Source organism: Osmia bicornis, chromosome 12 (assembly GCF_907164935.1).
Source record: "Osmia bicornis bicornis chromosome 12, iOsmBic2.1, whole genome shotgun sequence".
In the NCBI taxonomy this organism is placed as follows: Eukaryota; Metazoa; Arthropoda; class Insecta; order Hymenoptera; family Megachilidae; genus Osmia; species Osmia bicornis.
The window spans coordinates 563,501-584,026 of record NC_060227.1 but is presented as its reverse complement, the minus strand read 5'-3'; the positions used below and the strand labels follow the sequence as shown (position 1 = coordinate 584,026).

At 37.7% G+C, this 20,526-nt stretch overlaps 6 protein-coding genes across 7 annotated transcripts; 3 read left to right on the top strand and 3 right to left on the bottom strand.

Annotated features, from left to right (window-relative positions):
- Positions 1 to 318: 318 nt before the first annotated feature.
- On the top strand, positions 319 to 7,305 carry LOC114879451 (GTPase-activating protein and VPS9 domain-containing protein 1). The gene is made up of 16 exons (XM_029194379.2): positions 319 to 623; positions 741 to 935; positions 1,034 to 2,381; positions 2,693 to 2,889; positions 3,007 to 3,220; positions 3,316 to 3,489; positions 3,567 to 3,728; positions 3,810 to 4,077; positions 4,144 to 4,232; positions 4,324 to 4,757; positions 4,834 to 5,335; positions 5,498 to 5,730; positions 5,817 to 6,073; positions 6,159 to 6,370; positions 6,437 to 6,822; positions 6,907 to 7,305. Exons 2-16 carry the CDS (start codon positions 804 to 806, stop codon positions 7,036 to 7,038), a joined length of 4,740 nt encoding a protein of 1,579 aa, XP_029050212.2. The 5' UTR covers positions 319 to 623; positions 741 to 803; the 3' UTR covers positions 7,039 to 7,305.
- Positions 7,306 to 7,404: 99 nt separating this feature from the next.
- Positions 7,405 to 8,923, top strand: LOC114879460 (probable 18S rRNA (guanine-N(7))-methyltransferase). Its single transcript, XM_029194396.2, has 5 exons — positions 7,405 to 7,685; positions 7,752 to 7,789; positions 7,873 to 8,051; positions 8,125 to 8,551; positions 8,620 to 8,923. Exons 1-5 carry the CDS (start codon positions 7,647 to 7,649, stop codon positions 8,762 to 8,764), a joined length of 828 nt encoding a protein of 275 aa, XP_029050229.1. The 5' UTR covers positions 7,405 to 7,646; the 3' UTR covers positions 8,765 to 8,923.
- LOC114879461 (39S ribosomal protein L46, mitochondrial) lies at positions 8,814 to 10,253 on the bottom strand. Its single transcript, XM_029194397.2, has 4 exons — positions 9,885 to 10,253; positions 9,449 to 9,793; positions 9,235 to 9,374; positions 8,814 to 9,158 (listed from the first exon to the last, which is right to left on the bottom strand). The coding sequence occupies exons 1-4, from the start codon at positions 9,940 to 9,942 to the stop codon at positions 8,886 to 8,888; spliced, it is 816 nt and encodes a 271-aa protein (XP_029050230.1). The 5' UTR covers positions 9,943 to 10,253; the 3' UTR covers positions 8,814 to 8,885.
- A 325-nt stretch (positions 10,254 to 10,578) lies between these two features.
- LOC114879459 (vacuolar protein sorting-associated protein VTA1 homolog) lies at positions 10,579 to 12,544 on the top strand. The gene is made up of 5 exons (XM_029194395.2): positions 10,579 to 10,745; positions 10,925 to 11,150; positions 11,218 to 11,652; positions 11,728 to 11,904; positions 11,978 to 12,544. Exons 2-5 carry the CDS (start codon positions 11,042 to 11,044, stop codon positions 12,127 to 12,129), a joined length of 873 nt encoding a protein of 290 aa, XP_029050228.1. The 5' UTR covers positions 10,579 to 10,745; positions 10,925 to 11,041; the 3' UTR covers positions 12,130 to 12,544.
- On the bottom strand, positions 12,297 to 15,694 carry LOC114879467 (novel acetylcholine receptor chaperone). The gene is made up of 4 exons (XM_029194408.2): positions 15,252 to 15,694; positions 13,952 to 14,090; positions 13,757 to 13,863; positions 12,297 to 13,689 (listed from the first exon to the last, which is right to left on the bottom strand). Exons 1-4 carry the CDS (start codon positions 15,360 to 15,362, stop codon positions 13,576 to 13,578), a joined length of 471 nt encoding a protein of 156 aa, XP_029050241.1. The 5' UTR covers positions 15,363 to 15,694; the 3' UTR covers positions 12,297 to 13,575.
- Positions 15,695 to 15,869: 175 nt separating this feature from the next.
- Positions 15,870 to 19,832, bottom strand: LOC114879452 (histone-lysine N-methyltransferase, H3 lysine-79 specific-like). 2 transcript variants are annotated; one of them, XM_046288297.1, is made up of 4 exons: positions 19,710 to 19,832; positions 19,424 to 19,608; positions 19,115 to 19,308; positions 15,870 to 19,047 (listed from the first exon to the last, which is right to left on the bottom strand). In XM_046288297.1, the coding sequence occupies exons 2-4, from the start codon at positions 19,484 to 19,486 to the stop codon at positions 16,281 to 16,283; spliced, it is 3,024 nt and encodes a 1,007-aa protein (XP_046144253.1). In that variant the 5' UTR covers positions 19,487 to 19,608; positions 19,710 to 19,832; the 3' UTR covers positions 15,870 to 16,280. The 2 variants fall into 2 exon arrangements, with proteins under 2 accessions (XP_046144253.1, XP_029050214.1); XM_029194381.2 differs by having other exon boundaries at positions 19,714 to 19,832.
- Positions 19,833 to 20,526: the final 694 nt, after the last annotated feature.

Below are 20,526 nucleotides of genomic sequence, written 5' to 3'. Positions count from 1 at the left end.
CATGAACGACTACGGGGCGGATTAGAGTTCGTCAAAGTCTACAGGGAATTATTAAAATAACTGTAATTCGAGAGAAAAAGGGTTAAGATTGTATAAAAGAGATAACAATATTCAGAACAAGTGTTTTTATTATTCATAAACCATATGAATAGATTAACATTTTAGGGAAATTTTTAATTTTTCAATCGACCAAACAGTTCGATTCTTTCTTGGAAACCTCAACCGCGCTATTTGTCGAGTGATCGATCGATTAACCTGAGATCGAGATTTGGTATTCGATTTAAAGTACAGCCATTTGTCGATGAAAATTCTAACCTATGAAAGAAAATGGTTGTGCGTCAATGGGAGTGTTGTTTTACTGATAAAAAAGACAACACTAGAGGATTGTGATTGTGCAAGCAACGCATAACTACCAGCTTTACGCCTGCCTTGATTAAACGATATAACTTATTGTAAAATTTAAAAAGAGATTAAATTTTAACAAAAGTGAGATTAGTTGTATAGTTGTTCTTTTGTGTATTTTTCGATACTTGAACCGTACACTTCTCGCTTGATTTTTAAATACTTGTAGAAATTTTTATCGCACAAGGAATTGGAAAGAATTATCTTATTTTACAGTACAGGTACGTTTGTTGTGTTCTATTAAGCGTATATAATACGATACGACATACGATATTGGTTAAATTCGAACAATAATTAAAAAACATAAAATCGCATAGCAAATTGTTAACCATTGACAGGATTAAAGGAGACGAGCGAAGGTATTTTGTAACATTAGGTCGTCCCATTGGGTATGTTTAGTAATGTCGTCCGCGAATAGCATAGAATCGTTAGGATCATTGCAATGGGATATGATCGAATTAGCCAGTCATTTGCGACAAGAGCGATTATTTGTCAACTCGGAGCAGCAAAATTTGCAATTACTAAACGAAAAAGTAAGTAACAATAAACGAAACGATGGTACTGCAACAGTCGATAAGAGAAAATATTCATGTAACGAATAAACCGTACGAATTGAACCATATTTTTTCAGGTGTTATACGCTTCGTCGAATTTGGCTCAGCAAGCATGGATTACAACCCAGCAAAGAGTAAATCTAAATCGTCTGATAATGTCTAGACCAGATTGTACACCGGCATCGTGTTGTCAGAGAGCAAATACATTGGAAAATTCACATTTTATCGACGTTTACAAGTATCTGCGCTATCAAGCTTGTTTATCCTATGGGGAATTCTTAGGCGCGCTTAGAAAATCGCCTAAGCTACTCGCACTATGTTTAGTCGAGGGGGACAAATTAGTGCCAGATTTGGTGCAGAGTATCGTGCAATCGTTGGCAGCAGGTTTATATGGCAGTTGTTTATTGCCAGAGGACAAAATTTTGGTTTTAAAATTACTGAGACACCTGATGCTACTACAAATCGTTCCCTCGGATAATCCACGAAGGTTACTCAGACACGGAACGTGCGCTTTCTCTAGGTTTTACTCGGCTTTTCACGAGAGCTTGTTCTCGGCCAAGTTTTTCTTAACAGCCGCTCTCCATAATCCTATCGTACAATTATTAATGGAGGATGAGATGTTCCTTGACATCGACCCCGACAAAGCACCGGTAAGGTTTCCTCCTTCGGAGAGGTTGAAGAAGTTTGGAAAGGAAGGTACTCCCGAGTACGAGTCGAAATTGCAGTGTTACAGACTCTGGACAATTAATTCTTTGTGTCAGATCACGCAAAGATTTATAGTCAGTATACGAGAAAATATGCATTGCTTTCCTAGCAGCGTATGTTGGCTGGTTAAACAGATGGCAGGGCTATTGAGGAAAAATGGGAACATTGATCGAAAGGAAGTGCACGCGATGTGCACCGATTTGGTTTTTACATACTTTATATGCCCTGCGATAGTAAATCCAGAACCATACGGTATCACCGATGCGCCTATCAGCTACGTCGCCAGATTCAATTTGATGCAAGTCGGACAAATTCTTCAGATGCTTTCTCTCATGAAGTATCAAACGGTTGATAGTAAAACGTTCGATCTTTACAAGAGATTCAACAAAGATTCCGTTTCTTCTATAATAGATGCTATGGTGGAGGGTGCGACGGAAGAACTCGAGGACGAGCCTAATGCTATCGACAATAATAAGCTTCAGGGCCTCTCCCGATCAGCCGCATTATTCACGGAAACTGAATTGAATACATTGATCACGTTTTTGCAAGCTATCGCTACAGAAACTTGTGTAGAAAACGCTTCGCGATCCAACGCCTTTGATACGAAACAATTACTCGAAATGCTGTCCCAGTTACCTACTGGCTCTTTGACCAGCAATAAGCTGGCTAATAACGTCTCTGTTGAAAGTTCCAACAAACGAGGCGGTTTGCTAGGAAAAGGTAATCGACTTTTGGATTTTTCCTTCTTAAACTATATTACTTAGCAATTTGCATTTCTATCTCTACCGTCCAGCTGCAGGCAATGAAACTAACGATAAGAAGAGCGCGTGTTGCTTGTTTAAACTTGAATTTTATCCTTAAGAAGCAATCGTGTGTGTCGGCAGTGAATACGCATTATCGACGTTAGTTTTTTACTTTACTTTTGTTATACCTTTAATGTAACAGACATTTTCAAGATTTTTTTCTATACACTCGAAGAAACTATTTCCATAAAGGTGGGAGAGCGTTGAAATTTAATTCTTTTTCTGCAGGAAAAAATCGAGGAGTACGAGTATCGTCATCGTCATCTTCCTATTCATCGAATGCTACCAATGATGGAGGAGATGAAATGAACGGTACGTCTACCCCTGAAGAAGAATCGTCTGTCGACAAAAATCCTCAGGATGTTCTCGTCATTCCGTTTGGACCAAGTACCGGTGAATTTGTAGGGCTTCTTAGCGAACAAAAAGTGCGTATTTTTTTTTTTTTTTTTTTAATTTTTTTACATATATTTACACATTTGTGTTTATTGCAAACTTTTAGTTCGCTAGTACTAGCTGAACAATATTTGTTTCCAATACGTTAGGTGTTATGTACCGAACTTCAAGTCAGTATGGAGAATGGGTCTGTTGACATAAATCTTCCGAACGACATGTCCAATGTACACGTTAGACGAGAAAGTTGTAACGGAAGTGGCGGTGGCAGTGGTCGTGGTAGCGGTGGAGGTGGAGGTGGTGGAGGTGGCGAACGAATAGAAATTCAGGAAAAAAAGACCCGATTTTCGTTGTCCCACGATGAAGGTATCCTTATTAGAATACATGTTTGCGTATTAATTATACAATAGTCAATTTATTCACAATAGGGCGATCGTTGTTTAATATACTTTATTTTTTAGTTCTGTTTGAAGGTTTCATCGGAAACACTTCAGATAATTTGGAAGCCGTTTCGGAAGCTGCTTCGAATCACAGTGTCGCTTCGTCTCTTGAATTAGAAACGGAAGATCAAAACGACAATCTATCGGATATGGTGTCCGCCAGCGTTTCGGGACGAGGAACGCCCAATATATCAGGTTGATTTGAGAAAAAAAAATGAATGAAAAATTAGGAAGAAAAGAAAAAATGACGAAAAATTTCTCGTTTGCCATAGGTCGTGACACACCGTCGTCTCAGATTACCGAAGGAGACGAAGGACGAGCAGCTGGTGAAGCACGACAATTGGATCTACCTCCGTCGAATATGCCGACAAAGCAAAGTCGTTCCGAGATAGATGACAAATTTTGCAAATTTGAAATCAAAAAGCTGATAGAAGGTATATTTCAAAAACAGAGCGAAAAGCAAATCGGATGGTGTGATTTTGTCTGATTCAGTCTTGTTTCCTTTCTACTTTCAGGAGATGAAACTGTATCGATGGTGTCTGATACGTGGTCCACGGATGTGTTAGCCTCGGATAGTGAAATAGTCGAGCAACAGGAAAAGATAGTTTATTCTACTCCAGCCGAGCAAGCGGCTCCGGTTCTCTCAACAACCTCCGAATCGATGCCGCAAGCTGTTTTAGACGTTAGCGAAACCGCATCCGAAGCATGGAGTACCGACGTGTTGGCCAGTGATTCCGAAAGATTAACGGAAGTGGATACTGACGACACTGCCAGCGTCGCGAGGTATTATAATATAATTAAAAGAAGAAGACACTTGTCTCTCCATTATCGCATCCACTCTGTTTCCAGATCCGACGATACAGCGAGGTCCGAGATCGAAGTTGAAGCGCGCAGCGAAGCGGAGGCAACTGACGAAACATTGACGCAAAACATTCCTCGTAAGAACAGTTTTCCACGATCTTAAGTACGATTTTTGTCTTTCCTTTCGTTTCGTTTCGTTTCGTTTCGTTTCGTTTCGTTTCATTTTAGAAAGCACAACATCGACCGATTGCACGTCGGCAAGCTATCAATCGGCGTCGTCTCAGCAAGAGGTCGCAATACAATTTCCTGCAAACGTTTCTTTGTCGCCGACTCCTCTGTCTTCCTCGGTGTCCTTCTCGGCTATAACTGCACAGAGCAACAAGTCCAATTGTCATGGTATCGCGACAGAATATGTAGATAAGAACGCAAACAACATCGGCATCGCTGCAGATTATAACAAACAATTACGGGAGGATGGATTGGTTCATCTAATAGACAAGCTTCATATAGAGAATGGAAAGGGACAGATGGAACGGCAAGCCTCGACTCATAATCGCATCGGAGCCGCTGCTGTTGCACCGGCATTGCTCTTGGCTAATCATATTTCACCGCCTATTTTATCGAATAGCAAAAAATTGTCAAACATCAACTCAAAGCAAGAGGTTTGTTTTCTTCCAGAATCTAAGGTAAATTTGTTTTCACTTCTAAAGCTCGAGTATCGTTTCTTCGTATTCGTAGAAACTAGAAGGGAGCAGTGTTGGCTCGATGGGTGAAACCATTAACGAAAGCTGCGTGGATGGCGTTGTTGGATTCAGTACCGGCAGCTTAACTTCCAGCAGTAGTTCTGGTTCGGAATCCCGAGCGAAAAATGTGAATTCAGAATTACCGTTATCGGCCGGCACGTTGGTAGGTGAAAACTGCTGCGACGCGATCGACGGTGACGGAAACGATCCTCCAAAGCCGACCGCGTCTAGCGGTGCGATACCGAAAAGTATTAGCTTCGATATGACTGCGGAACGTGGAGACAAAGAATTGTTGGACGATGACCAGAAGAATAAGCGAAGTTTCTTCGGTAAATTGAAGATGTCTCTGAGAAATCGGCGAGGAAAGACGATTCGCGGTACGGAGGATATTGGCAGATGTTACGATCGGGAAAGCACCGGAGATAACGTTGATGTAGGGCGGCACAGATTACGTAGAATTATGTCGGAAGATGTAACGTCGACGAGTAATGTAGCTGGTAAGCATTTATCCTTTTTTTCTTTACGCCTGCTTCTCCTGCCCTTCCTCTTTTTCATTTCTCTCAACTCCACTCTCCCGCGCCTCGTTTTTTTTTCTTTTCTTTTTTTTATGATCAATAGAGACACGAAAAAAATAATTTAACAATTGCAAAACTTCATAGACAGTACGGACGACATCCTGGCTAAATATAGGAGAAAACCGAGCGCGGCTAGCGATACAGCATCCATAGAGAGCAATCAATCTCGTACAAAGGAATCGACGGAAGACGAGAGACTTCTTATAGATCCGAATAATATCGAACTGTCGTACGCGTTTGCTGATGCGAAAAGAAAATTGCGAATGGTACTGAGTACCGCTGATCTTCAGCATATCCCTTGGAGTGCTACGTCCGAGGTAAGAGACGCGTTTAAGCCGAACACCTCTTTTATCGCCCGATGAGTTTGAATCATTCAGTCGTGACCATTTACGTTTGATTACAGCGAAATTTTTGGCCGCAAAAGGAGAACGAATTGGTTGCCTTCTTACAATTACAGTTGGCAGAAGCTATCAATTTACAAGACAGATCGTTGATAGCTCACTTACACGAAACGCTGCGTTGCGTTCGATTATTCAACGATGACGGATGTAGGAAATTGTTCAAGTCGTTGCGCGAAGATTATCAGAAACGATCACCTTACATCGCGTATTTAATTCGATGTCGACAGGGATTACTTTCTACGTTGGCTCATTTGGATAGGTACGATATTTCCTGTCAATTTAAATAGGATTCTCTATTCTATCAAAGGTAATTTTACCGTTCATTTTATATCATTTTTATCAAGATTGTGCGTTAGAGTGAAATGCGACCGTGACGCGGTCAACAATCACCTCGTGTCCGTTTGTGTAAGAGTATTTCTAGAGAAAAGGGAATCGCTTCTTCTACGTTTTTGCGACGAATTCAAGAAGCTAACATTAGCCGATGAAAAGCAAGACTTGGTCGATAATTTCTTGAGCAAAGTGCATGCGAAAATGGACAACGATCCAATTTGGCAATGTAAGGAACAATACAAGGAATGCTAGTTTCTCAAGCTAACTTCTATAATAATAATTTCTTTTCTAGGTGCGAGTGAAAATCAATTGACATTGGCAAGAGTTGTGGTGGAAAGGACCGTAATGGCCCGTGTATATCATAACGCGCTTTATCCAAACGGAGACGGAGACCTGTACAGGGACCAATTGCTTCATGATCATATTAGAAAATTGGCCAAAGTTGTTACACCAAATCATAAAGATTTGCGGATTCCCAAGATATATCATTACGAATGTCCCTGGCCATGGGCTCAAGCGGAACTGGCTGTGATATCAGCGTATAAAACTCCTAGAGATAAGTTGCAATGTGTTTTTCGTTGCGCTACCACCATTATGAATCTACTTTCAATGGCAACGGAAAGGGGAATACCCGCGGCCGATGATTTAATTCCTGTCCTGGTTTACGTGATTATAAAGGCAAGACATTTTTCTCTCTTCTACGCATATAGGTATTATCTCTGATCAAACGTGAACATCTTCTTTTTAATTACGTTTTTTTAGACTAATCCGCCGTCCTTACTTTCAACTATACAGTATGTGGATAGTTTTTATGGAAACCGATTGGAAGGAGAAGAACAATATTGGTGGACGCAATTTTGTTCTGCTATTGAATTTATAAAGACTATGGATTAAATATCGTATCTAGTAACAAGATATTGCTGTATCTGTAGGCATAGTGTATCATAATTTTCATTGTCACTGTCGTTATTACGACCGTCATGATTATCATTACTGTATTTTTGTATGATACTGTATTCTTTTGGACACATTGTCGCGTTAGATTTCGCGTCTCTTTCATTAATCTTCAATTACGAGTCGGAATAAAAGCAATAGCGCTGCTTGCAAACTCTGAATTTGAAGCTGTAAAGAAATAGAAAGTACGTTACGTCGTTTATCGTTTATCCGTTAATTCATTGCTCCGGACGGAAATTTGATTATCCTCCTTTTCTCCTTTTTAATAAGAAATAAAACCTTCGATCCAACAGTTGAAAAACAATTTTGTAATTAAATTTTTTGTTTTTCATGATTTTAATTTTGAGGTATCATACTTACCGACGATTGGAAGTTAGGAGGGGAATGGATAGGAGCGAAAGGAATGAAACCTGAAACGAGGTTAGATAAATGTTTATAGCACGTTTTAACACTAACGGAGCGACATGTATAAACTCGTGATCTAGGAAGGTTTTATTCTCTAATTTTGCAAAGGCAATTTTGATTAAAAAGAACAAAAAAGATACAAAATGTCGAGACGACCAGAACATTTAGCCCCACCCGAAGTGGTAAGCATTAATTCATTTAATCAACCATGTTACGATTTTTATGTATTCTCCTTTTTTTTTATATAGTTTTACGATGAATCCGAAGCTCGAAAGTACACGCAAAAGTAAGTTTTTATTAAAAATCTTATACATGCTTGATATTTGCACTTTTTATTGATCTTCAAATCTTGGAATTCCAATTCCACAGTTCTAGAATGATAGACATACAAGAACAAATGTGTACACGTGCCTTAGAACTTCTTCTGCTACCAGAGGACCAAACATTTTTACTCTTAGACATTGGCTGTGGTTCTGGCTTAAGTGGCAGTGTAATTGAAGAACATGGACATGTTTGGATTGGAATTGATATATCTCCTGCGATGCTAGGCAAGGATGTTGTACCAAAGTCACTTGTTATTTACTTCTAATCATTTTTTAATTGCTATCATTATGTTTACAGGAGTAGCTTTGGAAAGAGAAGTAGATGGAGACTTAATTTTAGGAGACATGGGTCAAGGAATACCATTTAAAGCAGGTACCTTTGATGGAGCAATTAGTATTTCTGCGCTACAGTGGTTATGCAATGCTGATAAAAGTTCTCATGATCCATCAAAACGCCTGTATAAATTCTTTTCCACCTTGTTCTCCTGTTTGTCAAGATCTGCTAGAGCAGTGTTTCAGTTTTATCCTGAAAACAGTGAACAAATCCAACTAGTTACAACACAGGCCACAAGAGCAGGATTTTATGGCGGTGTAGTTGTAGATTTTCCAAACAGTACCAAAGCAAAAAAGTATTTTTTAGTCTTAATGACCGGTGGACCTGCTGTTCTTCCGCGAGCTTTAGACGTTAACGACGTCGAAACAGCCATCCCATATGCATCTAGAAGGTCTGCTTTTTAAATTGGATCGAAATTTTGGACTTGTAATTGTGTAACGTTTCCTTCCCTATTTTTAGAGATCAGTTAAGAAAAATCAGAGGCAAACCTCTGAAGAAGAGCCGAGACTGGATTCTTGAGAAAAAGGAAAGGAGACGAAAGCAAGGAAAGAAAGTACCGGACGATACAAAATATACCGGAAGAAGAAGAAGATGTAAATTTTAACGTCGATTTATTCTTATACATCTTTAAATTTTTAATTGAAAAACATTTGTTATTTAAACCGAATATTATTATATTTTTCTAATCGTACACGCGTATAAATTACAATAGATTGCATTATAACTTAATCAGGAATCAAGAATTGGGACAAACTTCTGTGAACACCAGGATGTACCGTTTTCTCTAATTCTTCTCGATCTAACCAACAGTGCTTTACATTACCAGAAATATCACCGTTTATATACTTTGCCAGAAAATAGAAAACTTTTGCTCCATGTTTTCCTTCTGCTCGTATACTTTTAGGGTATTTATATTTATAAAATCCTATTGGAGCATTACCATAAAACTGTACTTTTACATTATCTCCACAAAGTTCTTGCAAACTTCTATGAGCAGTCTGAAACAATAAGAGACCATTAATGTTCTATTGATAATGGTAATCAGAAAGATGAGAAACCTATGATAAAGATTACCTGTATCATAGTTTCTCTATCTTGCCTTATACTTTGAGGAGGAATCCAAAAGTTGTTGTCACCAACTTTCTGTTCTACTAGTAATAACAGATTTTTATCTAGCTTACGTCTCAATGATACAATCACCTTATCTTCAGCTTCTATAATACACCACAATTTTAGGACTCATTTTAAGATCAGTCATTTTAACGGTCAGAAAATCAAATATTTATACCATTTTCCCTGGGTGCAAATTCAAAGTTCTTTAATTCCTCTTCCCAAAGATCTTCAAAGTCTTCTGCTGTTTGAACAACAAACACTTCTTTCTCCCAATCAACTTGTTTTTCTTTTAGCTTTTTTTCCTTCTCTTTTTGTAACTCAAAATCTGACAACAGGCTATTTTCAAATTCCATCTGCTGTAACACCTTTTGATACCGTATTTCTATATCTTTCATGGGTTTTGTTATTACCGGATGACGTTCTAAACAAACGGCACTTATTAAATCCCATTTGTTGTCTGTGATAATAACGTCCTGTTCCGAAAATGCTCGTGATATAACCTTTGACGCGGATGGAATTCCTGTATGAAAGTTTTTAGGTGATTATTCGTACTTTACAACTGAAGAATCAAGATTAGTACATAAAAATAAAATAGGAAATTTACAATTTACCTGTCGTTAGTAACGATGAGCTATTTAATGTATGCAATGTTACAAGTTTCCTGAACATTATCGTATGTACACTCAATTATTTTACCATTTAAATATATAGAAGGTATCGGTTCTCATATGATGATAGAAATTAAAGTATTCACGTTTAAATGGGAGAGAACCGTGTTCTTTGATGTTTATAATATACATACATACAGCTACTGATTTTATTCGATAATAACAACTCAAGATTTTGTTGTAAATTCTTCCATAGAGTCCATAGCTCGATGGGTTCTTCTGATCGTAGCGATCATTGTAACAAAGTACATTGATAAAATTGAACTGTATCGTTGTTTCCGTGTTTCAATGAAAAAGCGAAAACTTAATTCGCTTTTAAACTAAATGTAATTTAATATAAGAAATAGTGTTAAACAGCATTCATAATGTGCGCGTAATTTTCAAAAAACCTGGCCAGCATTTACTGATTTTGAGACCGCAAAACCGATTAGCTGGTAAAATTCTTGTCGCGTTTTCATGATTTATACAGATTTTTCTTGAGTTTCCGGAAAATCAGAAAAGTTTAAAAAGATTTATTTCGCATAAATATATTAACACGAGCGACATTTTAATATTGAAGTTAATATATCAAGAAGAAGAAACTGAAAATACACATACTATACAGTACGCGCTCTGTCATAATATTGTCAGTTTTGTCTGGTTTTGTCACAAGTTAACACTCGCAAGCGCAAGTGATGCGATTTCGCTAAAGCGTAATATACATAGATAATCTATAATATACAGAAAAGTTGACAGATATTTATAGAAGAGCAATAATATTCTACATAAATACGAGATAATCATATTTAATTGCTACAAGAAAAGGTTAGTTCTCATCGATCTAATAGTTTGTCAATTTCTGCGTAAACGAATTCAAAGAAACACCTACATATTCCTCTTATTATTATTATCATTATTATTGAATTATCTGTCGCGATGTAATACAAGTTTTTCTTTTATCTTGATCAATCAGTCTTTATTAATTTGATGGCAATTATTTACAGGATAAATATTACATTTGCATTTAGACAGAATGCAATCATAATATAGTAATTATTAAAGTAAAGAGTGGAAGAAAGAAGAGAATAGAGAATTTATTTAGCTAATATCAATCTGTCATCATGGTTGGGCCTGATTTACCAGAAATTCCAGCATCTTTGAAAACTATACAGCAGTACTTGAAAATAGCAGCAACCCATGATCAACGCGATCCTGTAGTTAGTTATTGGTGTAGGTATTTATTTTTCATTTATTCTGTAGTAGAAGAAACATTAGTCGATCTAGTTGCTTGTCGCAGGTCGTTTATACGCGCTCCAAACGGGTTTGAAACTTTCAACCAAGAGCCCAAAAGAGACAAACTTTTTAATGAAATTAATGGACTGGTTAGAAACGACTAAAAAAGAGTTGCGGGACAACGAAGCTATCACGAACGATGTTGCCGCACAGGCGCATCTGGAAAATTGGGCATTGAAGCTTTTCCTTTACGCGGATAAAAATGATAGAGAGGGTAATTTTGGGAAGAATATAATACAAAGCTTTTTCACCGCTGGATTACTGTACGACGTATTAACTACTTTCGGTGAATTGACCGAGGAAGCTGCGCAAAATAGAAAATACGCGAAATGGAAAGCGGCGTACATTCACAATTGTTTGAAAAACAATGAAACACCTGTACCAGGACCGATGCCAGACGACGCTGAAAATGTTGATTTTGATAGTAATGCAAGCCCAGGTAAAAAGGATTGTGTATAGATACTCTTAGTTTATTTTATTCTTTTATTATTACTTTTTTTTGCAACAAATTCAGATAGTGGTGAAACAACAACGAAACCAAAAGGAGACGAAACATCATCACGTTCGAACGAGTTGATCGATATTCATGACAATGATTCGTCTAGCGAGGTACCCGATAGGAGTAACAAAGGAAACATTGGACAGTGGTCTTCTGAAGATAAAGATTATAATGTGGCGATGAAAACAGAAGGTAAATCGGTGAAATGTAATTCGATTGATTCGTCCTACTATTATTTGTATCGTTAAACTGGTATGTTCGTTAGGAGGAGTTGATTTGTCCGTAGAAGATATAAGTAAAGCACAAAAATTAATCAAGTGGGCCGGAAGTGCTTTGAATTACGACGATGTGCCTACAGCTATACTAAATCTTCAGAAGGCTCTATGTCTTTTAAGGACTGGCCAAGAAGAGGCATGATGGAAAACATGATTGAATATATTGTATCTCTTTCGACGCTTTATAACTCTAGCAGCAAATTATTCTAACTCGAAATTCACGAAACAGCATCGACTAGTATCGCGTGAAGACAGTAACATAAATACGAGAATATGAAAATATGCGAAAATATTTAACTGATGCGAAAGTAAAAATAATAAGTTATTTATTGAATTGTTTACATCATTGCAGCCACGCCGAACATATTAAAGGTATTTTTTAAATATCATGTTATTTTGTTGTATGTAAAATCGGCGTTCGTATTTAAACTTGTTATTACTGAAATGTATCGTCGAAACTGAGTAGCACAATGTGAGTGCAAAACTTTACAGATTCGTGGTAAAACTGTAATATCTTCTTTCGCTTATACTTATAAAGAATGGTATCGAGAAATCTACCATGGATTTTGGTCAAAGTAAAAACCGATAATCACATTGGAGGGAGGGGAGGTTCTGTTGTATCTAGATTTACAATGTATACGCGTTTCAATATTCAGTTCCATATTTTCACGTGCGTGTACGTTTAAGGCATACACCGTTGGTAGGTGAGACTTGTAGACCATTCAACGAGAAAAATCAGTAGTACATGTTTAAACGTTTCGCTCGAGGTCTGTATACCGTGAGTCGGCGGGCATGTTTCGAGCACGTGAATTTCTACACATTTACTGTTTCATCTCGTTGGATGAACTACAGGTAACAACATTCATAACGCACATACGTATATATCGTATTGTTCTTACGTTTTAAACGTGAGCGTGAACAAACGGTATTTTCAATTCGTCAATTTTTATTTCACGTTCTTACGTGTAATTTCATTCGATATCCTTATTTTCCCGTTGCTTTCTAATTATATCTGATTTACGTCTGATTTACGTCTGATTTATGTCGATCCATAAACTGAACGTTAAAGATAAATGCGGTTGGATAAATTTGGAGGAAACTCGCGAATAATACGTACATAAATAGAAGATAGCAACGGGGAAAACAAGAGTGTACATACGCGTGTGCGTTATAATACGTTGATACCGTTAATTATTATCTAAGGACATAATGTTACATCTTAACACGATATCAAGAAGAACACATTAATTCGAGTGGCAGTTAATAATTACCTTGTGCTTGAGCTAATAATGTGTTTTGCACGACCCTCGGTTGCTTGTTCGCTCGATCGAAGCGATATTAATTCTTTACCGATTGAAAAAAGAATTTCTTGCATAAAACAGGCCAACACAGGTGCTTCTAAACAAAGGAGATACGTAGGAAGGGTGATACGCGAGCCGTGAAAACTGAACGTGCAAATAAAACATGCAAAAACCCGGAAGTTCGACTGGAATTCGAATTCTCGAAATATACAGGAATCGTTTAGAACGAAGAGGATTTTAATTTCTTTACTCTGCTCGATGATTACTTGTCAAAAGAATTAAAAAATTCAGTCCTGTTTTTTAGATTTATCATCGACCCCGTTTGCCGTGACTGGTTGCACATCATCTCGCCTAAGTTGCCAATCGATCACCAATCGTCCTGTCAGCATGAAGAAGAATACCTAAAAGAATGAACCTTGGTCATTTGTCTCGTAATGTTATTAAATAATACCTTTAGTTCGCTCTTACCAATGCTGGAGCAATCCTTTCAAATTTGTCGTTTACCATGTAATGAGAATACACGGCCATCAACATCAATAAGAGCAGAACCGTGTTTGATGCATTTTTTATTTTATCTGGAAAAAGAAATGCGAAGAAAAAAGAAAACGACGGTGAGACAAGCGGAAGATTAGCGGAAACTAGATATTGGTACAACTTCCTTACGACTCGGAACTAACGCCATTGCAAGTCCACAAATGATCTCGAGCGATCCGACAACTCTTCTGTACCATTTACTCGGTACCTTAAAATCCAGCGTGCCGGAAAGTGGGAATACCTTTGCGTATTTCACGTACTCCTTTCTCTGTAAACATGTAAACATACCGATACAAGACTAGCTGTGACGTGTATGCGTAAACAAAAGGAGTTAGAAACGTGTTAAATGCATTGGACGCGTTAAAAGAAAGAAAGAAAGAAAGAAAGAAAGAAAGAAGATTCTTGCGATTTCTTGGGCTGGTAAACATCGCAGGCTGGCACTCGGAGCGATATTTGGCCCGTCACCAAAACTGCTATGCCGATGCTGTTTTACTATAACTTGGAACATTGGGTAATAACGAGAGACAAAAATAATCTATTCGCAAGGCGCGTCGAAGCGAGCGAATTAAATTCAATTTACATCGTACTCAGGAGGAATCTGAGATACTTTGAGCTTCGAGGAAATTAATGTTTCCAAGCATGTCAGACGCATACGTTTTAAGGGAAAAGAACGATTTGATCGTTGGCCAAAAAGTTCGTAATAGCGTGCCATCAAATTATCCGAAGAAGAGAACTTTGTTTCGATCGATCGATCGATCGATCGATCGATCGAGGTAAAAGAAAAAAGAAGGAAAATGTAAAAAATCTTTTATCATATTTGTACTTATCCATATCGTTTTTGAGTTTACAAGAACGAAGAAAAAGAAAAGTGAAATAAAAGAAATAGCAAAAAAGGTGGGAGGACAAACGCGTGTATGTACGTACGTACTTACGTACGTACGCGTAGGAGCACGTGTCTTACGCATCGACGCGTACGTGCGTTTCTCGTTTGAATAGAAAACGATTGTCGATATCAGGGTAGTATGACCGTTTCGTATCAGAGAAAGACGAAAGATGTTTTGATAGGAGAAAATGGAAATCAGTGTACGCAGCGACAAAGAAAATACGAGGGAAGGAAGAACGATGAAAAGTTGACAGATTGTCAGGCAACGGATAAAGCATGGCTAGTAGCGCGATCAAGCATAAAGGAAACGCGTATTTTTCGCGGGAGGTCGCATGAATAACGAAACGGAACGAAACGAAACGAAACGAGGGACGAGATTCGAGATTCGAGATTCGAGATGAAAATTGGTCAAGGACGAGGGTAAGAAAAAAAAAATTGAACAGCACCCACAGTGCTAATTATGGAATGAAATATGTACGGAAGAAGACAGGGTGAAAATCTATATGTTACATAATTGTAGAAAGATTGCATTCCGGTCTGACTCACCAAATCTTTGTGTAGATCCTTGCTAATGTGCGAAGTTAACTTCATCGTACCGACGAAAACAAAGAATATACCGAGAAGAACCGAGAGAGATTTTAGGACGATCGAACCCATAATTCGACAACAGTGCGAGACACAGTTGACGACAACGAACCGAACGCGTTGCTCGTACAGAAGAATCGATTCGATTCGGCCTCTAGACCGAAACGAACGTTGCGAGGATAGCAGCGAATTTCGTTGCGCGACTCGTAACACGCTCTTGGTAAGCTGTACTTCCTTTTAACTATACATATTTGCAGATTTCAGAAATTTATTCTCGCGAGCACTCTTAACAATTATTTTAATCTTATAGCGACGGCTCTGTGTATACCCCGACATCGATGTTCATCTTCTTTCTCTCTCTTTTCTCATCCATCTCTCCCTACCTTTCTTCTTCTCTCTCTCTCTCTCTCTCTCTCGGTTTTTCTCGGCTGGCTCCGACTGCGACAGCGCGCTGAGCGTCGCTGAGCGTCGCGGCGCGTCGCGACGCGCTGAAAATCTGTCCTTCTGTCTTTCTCTTCTAATTGATAGGTATTCTAGAGGCATGCTAGTTCGTGTAAAATCTATTAAATGGAACAGAGATTCAAAAAATTTCATTCTTTCTGAAAAGATAACAACAACTTAATGATATGTCAATTTGACAAAGATACATTTTATGTACACGTACTGTACTTTCATTATTATATATTTATCTATATACACATACACACGCTATTTACATAAATTCATAGGAATCTTGCTTTTTGTTAATTAATAATTTTCTACAAAAAGCAGCAGCAGCAACAACGTGACAACGATGTCAAATGAAACGATATAAAATTAAATGCTGTTCTTGTTTGCCATTTAACTTGTGCGATTGTTTATTTATAAAAGAAAGGAAAGAGAAACAAATGCACAATTCTTGTTTATGTACAGTACAATTGGTTATAGTAGGTTCTCCCAAGATTTTAGAATAGATTCCTCCCATATATGTACAGCGAATTAATGAAAGAATCAACTAATTTTTCTCGCCTCACGCTCGCTTATTCGCGGCTTTTTCAAAGGCGAATTACATTGTAACGTCGTGCTGCCTGCAGTAATACGGTTGGATGAATTAGTCTCGTTAATATCCTGTTTCTTATCGTTTATGAGAATAGTCATATTGGCATTGTTATCCGCTAAACACACGGGTTTCTTGCGACGAACGAATACGACTACTCTTCCTTGTACATTCAACGAAGCACGTTTCGCTTTCGCATCGTCTCTTTTTCGAATCGATGACTTTTTCAATTCGTTCGATTCCTTCTTCTTTCCTTCTGCTCCGCGTTCTTTCTTCGTTTGCTCTACTTTTGTTGCAACGGTTGCATTTAAAGAATGTTCCTTTTCTTTATTTTCAACAGTCGCCAGTTGGTTTTGATTAATTATCTGTTCATTATTGTCATTATTGTCACTGTTTGGAATATCGTCTTTAGTGTCATCAGGCATGATAGTAATTTTATCATCGTTAACGACAGTTTTCTTGGACGATTCTAATGAACTGATGGAAGGAGTGCACGGCGACTTGCTGCCAAGAACAGAAAGAAGATCCTCCTTTGCGACAGTCTCAATCTGACAATTTGGTTTAGATTGATCTCCCGATACTTCCGTCGTTTTGTTGAATAAACAGCTGTCCATGGAATTTACAATCAGCCCGTTTACAGGAACCTCGTCTTTCGACTCTCTTGCTTGCGCCTTCGCATCATCAACGTTTGCGAAAAACTCCTCGCCTTCAGAAATACTGGAACATGTATTCTCCGATTTGGACTGTTGTTTCTTCTCGTTCATTATAGACTTCTCTTCGATATCTCTTTCGGATATCAACATTTTCTCGTCTAGGGTTGAACAAACTGTTTCCAACACAGTTTCACACGTCTTCTTAGAATCTGTATCATTGGAAGCGAGTTCACGAATAAACTTTTCAATGTTTTCAACATTTTCCACGCCTTCGTTAACTTCTAGATTCGATACCGTGTGCTCTTGTTTCGTCAAAGGACATTCTAAAACATTATCAATAGAAATTTTCGGTTCCTCAACCAATTCGTTCTTTACGTCTTTGTTAATCGAAGAAGAAACATCGGATAATTCCCTATTATCTTCCTCGTTTCCTTCGTCTTTCAATTTCTTTCGTTTATCCCTTTTCTCCGGACTATCCGCTAACTCACCCTCTTCCAGACAAGTTACCGACTTCTTTGATTCCTTCGCGCGCTTCTCTGATTCTTTGCAGTATTTAAGCTCCTTGTTTTCCTCGTCAATTCGTTCAATTTGCACAGTTACGGAATAATTGTCCTTTTTGCTGTTCCGTTTCAAAAATTCTTTTGTACGTTCTCTAGGTCTTTCTATATTGATCCTCTGTAACTCGTTGTACACGTTTTGCTTTTCTCGTTCCAATTTAGCTATTCTATCGGTGCTTCGCAATCTTCGACCGCCGTATTCTTCGTAATGATTATTCTTTTTCAAGCTGTTTGTTTTTCGGTCAATCGAATTTCGTTCGACATTCGTACGTTTCTTAATATCCCGTGTACCGCACAATTCCTTGTTAACAGATTTCAATTTGTCTGCACTGGGACCTCGGTAATCGTAATGTTTTTCAAACCTGTCTCCATAATTGGAGTGCTTGACACGCTGACCACGGCCGTACCTTCCTTCTGGACTTTTGGCGTACGGTGTCGCTTCTTTGACATAAAACGATCGATGATCAATAATGTTAGACGCGTAACGATCTTCTCTTTGTCTGGTACGGCGATGTTCTACGACATTTCGATGAGTGTCCCTCTTAAAAGTCTCCAGACACCGATCATCTGTGTTTCTCTCGTCCGGTCGAAACGTGTGATTTTCAGTGGACTGCATTTGACGTTTCGAGAAGCGTTTGTCCATAATCCTATCGTTGCATGACGCGTCGCTGTTCTTTCTTGATACCTTTCTACTCTCCTTTTTATTCGAGTCGTCCGTGACAAAAGGTTCAAATTTTTTAACTTTTGTACTCGGGTCATAAGTGTATCCTGTATCCGAACTCTTTGGACTTTCGTTTCGTTTTTCACTAATATTACTGAACAACTCGATTGTCGTACATTTCGATACGTTTTCTTTTTTTCTTGATTCCGTCAAACACTTTTTCTCCTCAAGTTTTATTCGTTTCACGGGAAGGTGTTCTTTCGTTTCTTCAACTGTTCTTTTTCTTGTAAATTTTGCACTTGTTACTGGCATTTGTTCTATCTTAATATCTATCTTATTTTTATCGTCCAGTTCAGAATCTGTTGTTGTAATTTTTGGTGTTGTTAAAGGGCTCTTTGTACATTCTTGTTCTGTCAATTGTACGACCGTAGAAGGCTGAACATTTTGGATTTTCGAGAGATTAGTACTAGTAAAGGAACCATTTTCTTTATCGCTTTCACCTATATATTTTTCTGTCCTTGCTTCAACACTGCTGCTATCATTATTATTACTATTAGGATTACTATTCAGTTTTTCTTTCTTTTCCAGATTTTGCTCGTCTATAATCCTTTTTCGCAATCGTTCGCCAAATACTGTAATAGGAGTCAAAGTAGATTTGTTTTGCTGTTCTTTGATCTGGTTGCATTGTAAATCTGTGACCAATGTTTCAAACTTGGTTTCCTGGGGAGGAAGGCAAAGACCGGTTGGTTTGTAATGGTTATTTATAACAGTGTTCCGTACAGTAGAATTACGAACGATACTTTCGTTAACTCTGGAATGTACCCCTCTCTTAAATGTTACGTCGTCCAACCTGTATAATTATACCAACATTTACTGAGCAATTGAAAAAAAAATCTCCAATCTTCACGCATACTTACTTTTTTCTTAGATCATTTATCACCATGTCTTTTCGTGCAATTTCTCCTTTCGCAGTTTTTAATAAGGAAAGTAAATTGAGTTCCAAATTTTCATTAAGTTTCTGAAAATTTTCCAACTTTATTGTGAGCTCCGCGATCTGTTTCTTTAATTCAATCTGTTCGGGTGGAATATCTTTCTCGTTATTTCCTACGGACTGAAGCAGTATAACGAATTAAACTTGAAGCGCGAAACTCGTTCGATGTTGCAAAGAGAAACATAACCTAGTTGCATTTAATAAAACGTATTTGTATCTCATAATAAATACGTACATTTTCATTAGGTTTCGTTTCAAAACTTGGCAAATCTTCGTAAATGTCGATATCATCCTCCATCCTTTTTATATCCCACGATACAAGTTTAGACGGAACATTCTCTTTTTGCTAACATGAGTATACTTCCAACGACCTTACTGCCCACCACAGAAAACTTTAAATCTCTCTACTGATATTGCATTCTGTAATCAAATCATCGTATTTCGTGTTATATTTTGGTATGTATTAAATCTTATTCGAACACATTGCAACAAACAATTGCTTAATATCAACTGATATCGACCTACATAATTAAAACTCGTTCTCATGTATGTAGAGAAACATCATCGTCGATATATAAAACATGGCTGAAAGTAACTGCTGCCGTAGAATGTAAAAAGTTTACAATTTCCTGTCGTCGGTAATTTTATTGAGGTATACTTTATCAATCAAATAAATTTGACGAATGGTTAATAAGGATATTTTATTCGTTGCATTTGTACGTCGTTACAATTTATTTTCATTTCAATGCTTCCTATTCTATTTGATCATTATAGCAAGGTTATAAAATTGATAAATTGTATTTTAAATGTCCTTGAAAATTGGTATTTGTTCTGTATTCTTTGTGTTTTTTAGTGCTCTCTACAATGTGTTTTTTTTTTCGAGTTACGGTGAAATGTTACTGGTTCAGGATTTATTGTCTTTCGGACGAGCAAAGATGAAGCGACACCTGTTGGAATTGGTAGTTGTAATTAGACTGTTGAACATTTTACATTCGATTTGACTCGTATAAAAGTTTTCTATTTCTTTTCTTTTGTTTTTTTATTATTATTGCGTGTGTCTTTAAATTTGTGTGTTTCTTTGCGCATTTTGGTACATGGGCGCGAAATAAAAATACCAAAGCGCGAATAAAAAATTGCAAGTGTTAATGGAAAAGCGGAGAATAGGAGGAAAGGGAAGACAAGGGATGTTTGCGTGTTACGATAGCTATAGGGGTAAGGTGCTTTCTGTATAGCTTTTATGAATTTCTCCCAGGCTTGCCTTTTTCTGTAAACGTAGCCCTGAAAAGAGTTTTCTTTGAACGTTCCTAAACGTTGCTTCAATAATAAAACGGTTAAAGC

What these genes read in the sequence shown, in the direction of transcription:
- LOC114879451 (XM_029194379.2), top strand. Translation starts at nt 804, where the DNA reads ATGTCGTCCGCGAATAGCATAGAATCGTTAGGATCATTGCAATGGGAT. An exon ending in TGCAATTACTAAACGAAAAA is followed by an intron (nt 936 to 1,033) that starts GTAAGTAACAAT and finishes ATATTTTTTCAG; the next exon opens with GTGTTATACGCTTCGTCGAA. An exon ending in ACATCAACTCAAAGCAAGAG is followed by an intron (nt 4,758 to 4,833) that starts GTTTGTTTTCTT and finishes TCGTATTCGTAG; the next exon opens with AAACTAGAAGGGAGCAGTGT.
- LOC114879460 (XM_029194396.2), top strand. Translation starts at nt 7,647, where the DNA reads ATGTCGAGACGACCAGAACATTTAGCCCCACCCGAAGTG. An exon ending in ATTTAGCCCCACCCGAAGTG is followed by an intron (nt 7,686 to 7,751) that starts GTAAGCATTAAT and finishes TTTTTTATATAG; the next exon opens with TTTTACGATGAATCCGAAGC. An exon ending in GCTCGAAAGTACACGCAAAA is followed by an intron (nt 7,790 to 7,872) that starts GTAAGTTTTTAT and finishes CCAATTCCACAG; the next exon opens with TTCTAGAATGATAGACATAC.
- LOC114879461 (XM_029194397.2), bottom strand. Translation starts at nt 9,942, where the DNA reads ATGTTCAGGAAACTTGTAACATTGCATACATTAAATAGCTCATCGTTA. An exon ending in CTCATCGTTACTAACGACAG is followed by an intron (nt 9,794 to 9,884) that starts GTAAATTGTAAA and finishes ACTTTCATACAG; the next exon opens with GAATTCCATCCGCGTCAAAG. An exon ending in ATAGAGAAACTATGATACAG is followed by an intron (nt 9,159 to 9,234) that starts GTAATCTTTATC and finishes TTATTGTTTCAG; the next exon opens with ACTGCTCATAGAAGTTTGCA.
- LOC114879459 (XM_029194395.2), top strand. Translation starts at nt 11,042, where the DNA reads ATGGTTGGGCCTGATTTACCAGAAATTCCAGCATCTTTGAAAACTATA. An exon ending in TCCTGTAGTTAGTTATTGGT is followed by an intron (nt 11,151 to 11,217) that starts GTAGGTATTTAT and finishes TGCTTGTCGCAG; the next exon opens with GTCGTTTATACGCGCTCCAA. An exon ending in TGATAGTAATGCAAGCCCAG is followed by an intron (nt 11,653 to 11,727) that starts GTAAAAAGGATT and finishes CAACAAATTCAG; the next exon opens with ATAGTGGTGAAACAACAACG.
- LOC114879467 (XM_029194408.2), bottom strand. Translation starts at nt 15,362, where the DNA reads ATGGGTTCGATCGTCCTAAAATCTCTCTCGGTTCTTCTCGGTATATTC. An exon ending in AGGATCTACACAAAGATTTG is followed by an intron (nt 14,091 to 15,251) that starts GTGAGTCAGACC and finishes ACATGTTTACAG; the next exon opens with AGAAAGGAGTACGTGAAATA. An exon ending in AATGGCGTTAGTTCCGAGTC is followed by an intron (nt 13,864 to 13,951) that starts GTAAGGAAGTTG and finishes TTCTTTTTCCAG; the next exon opens with ATAAAATAAAAAATGCATCA.
- LOC114879452 (XM_046288297.1), bottom strand. Translation starts at nt 19,486, where the DNA reads ATGGAGGATGATATCGACATTTACGAAGATTTGCCAAGTTTTGAAACG. An exon ending in AAACGAAACCTAATGAAAAT is followed by an intron (nt 19,309 to 19,423) that starts GTACGTATTTAT and finishes ATACTGCTTCAG; the next exon opens with TCCGTAGGAAATAACGAGAA. An exon ending in ATAAATGATCTAAGAAAAAA is followed by an intron (nt 19,048 to 19,114) that starts GTAAGTATGCGT and finishes ATAATTATACAG; the next exon opens with GTTGGACGACGTAACATTTA.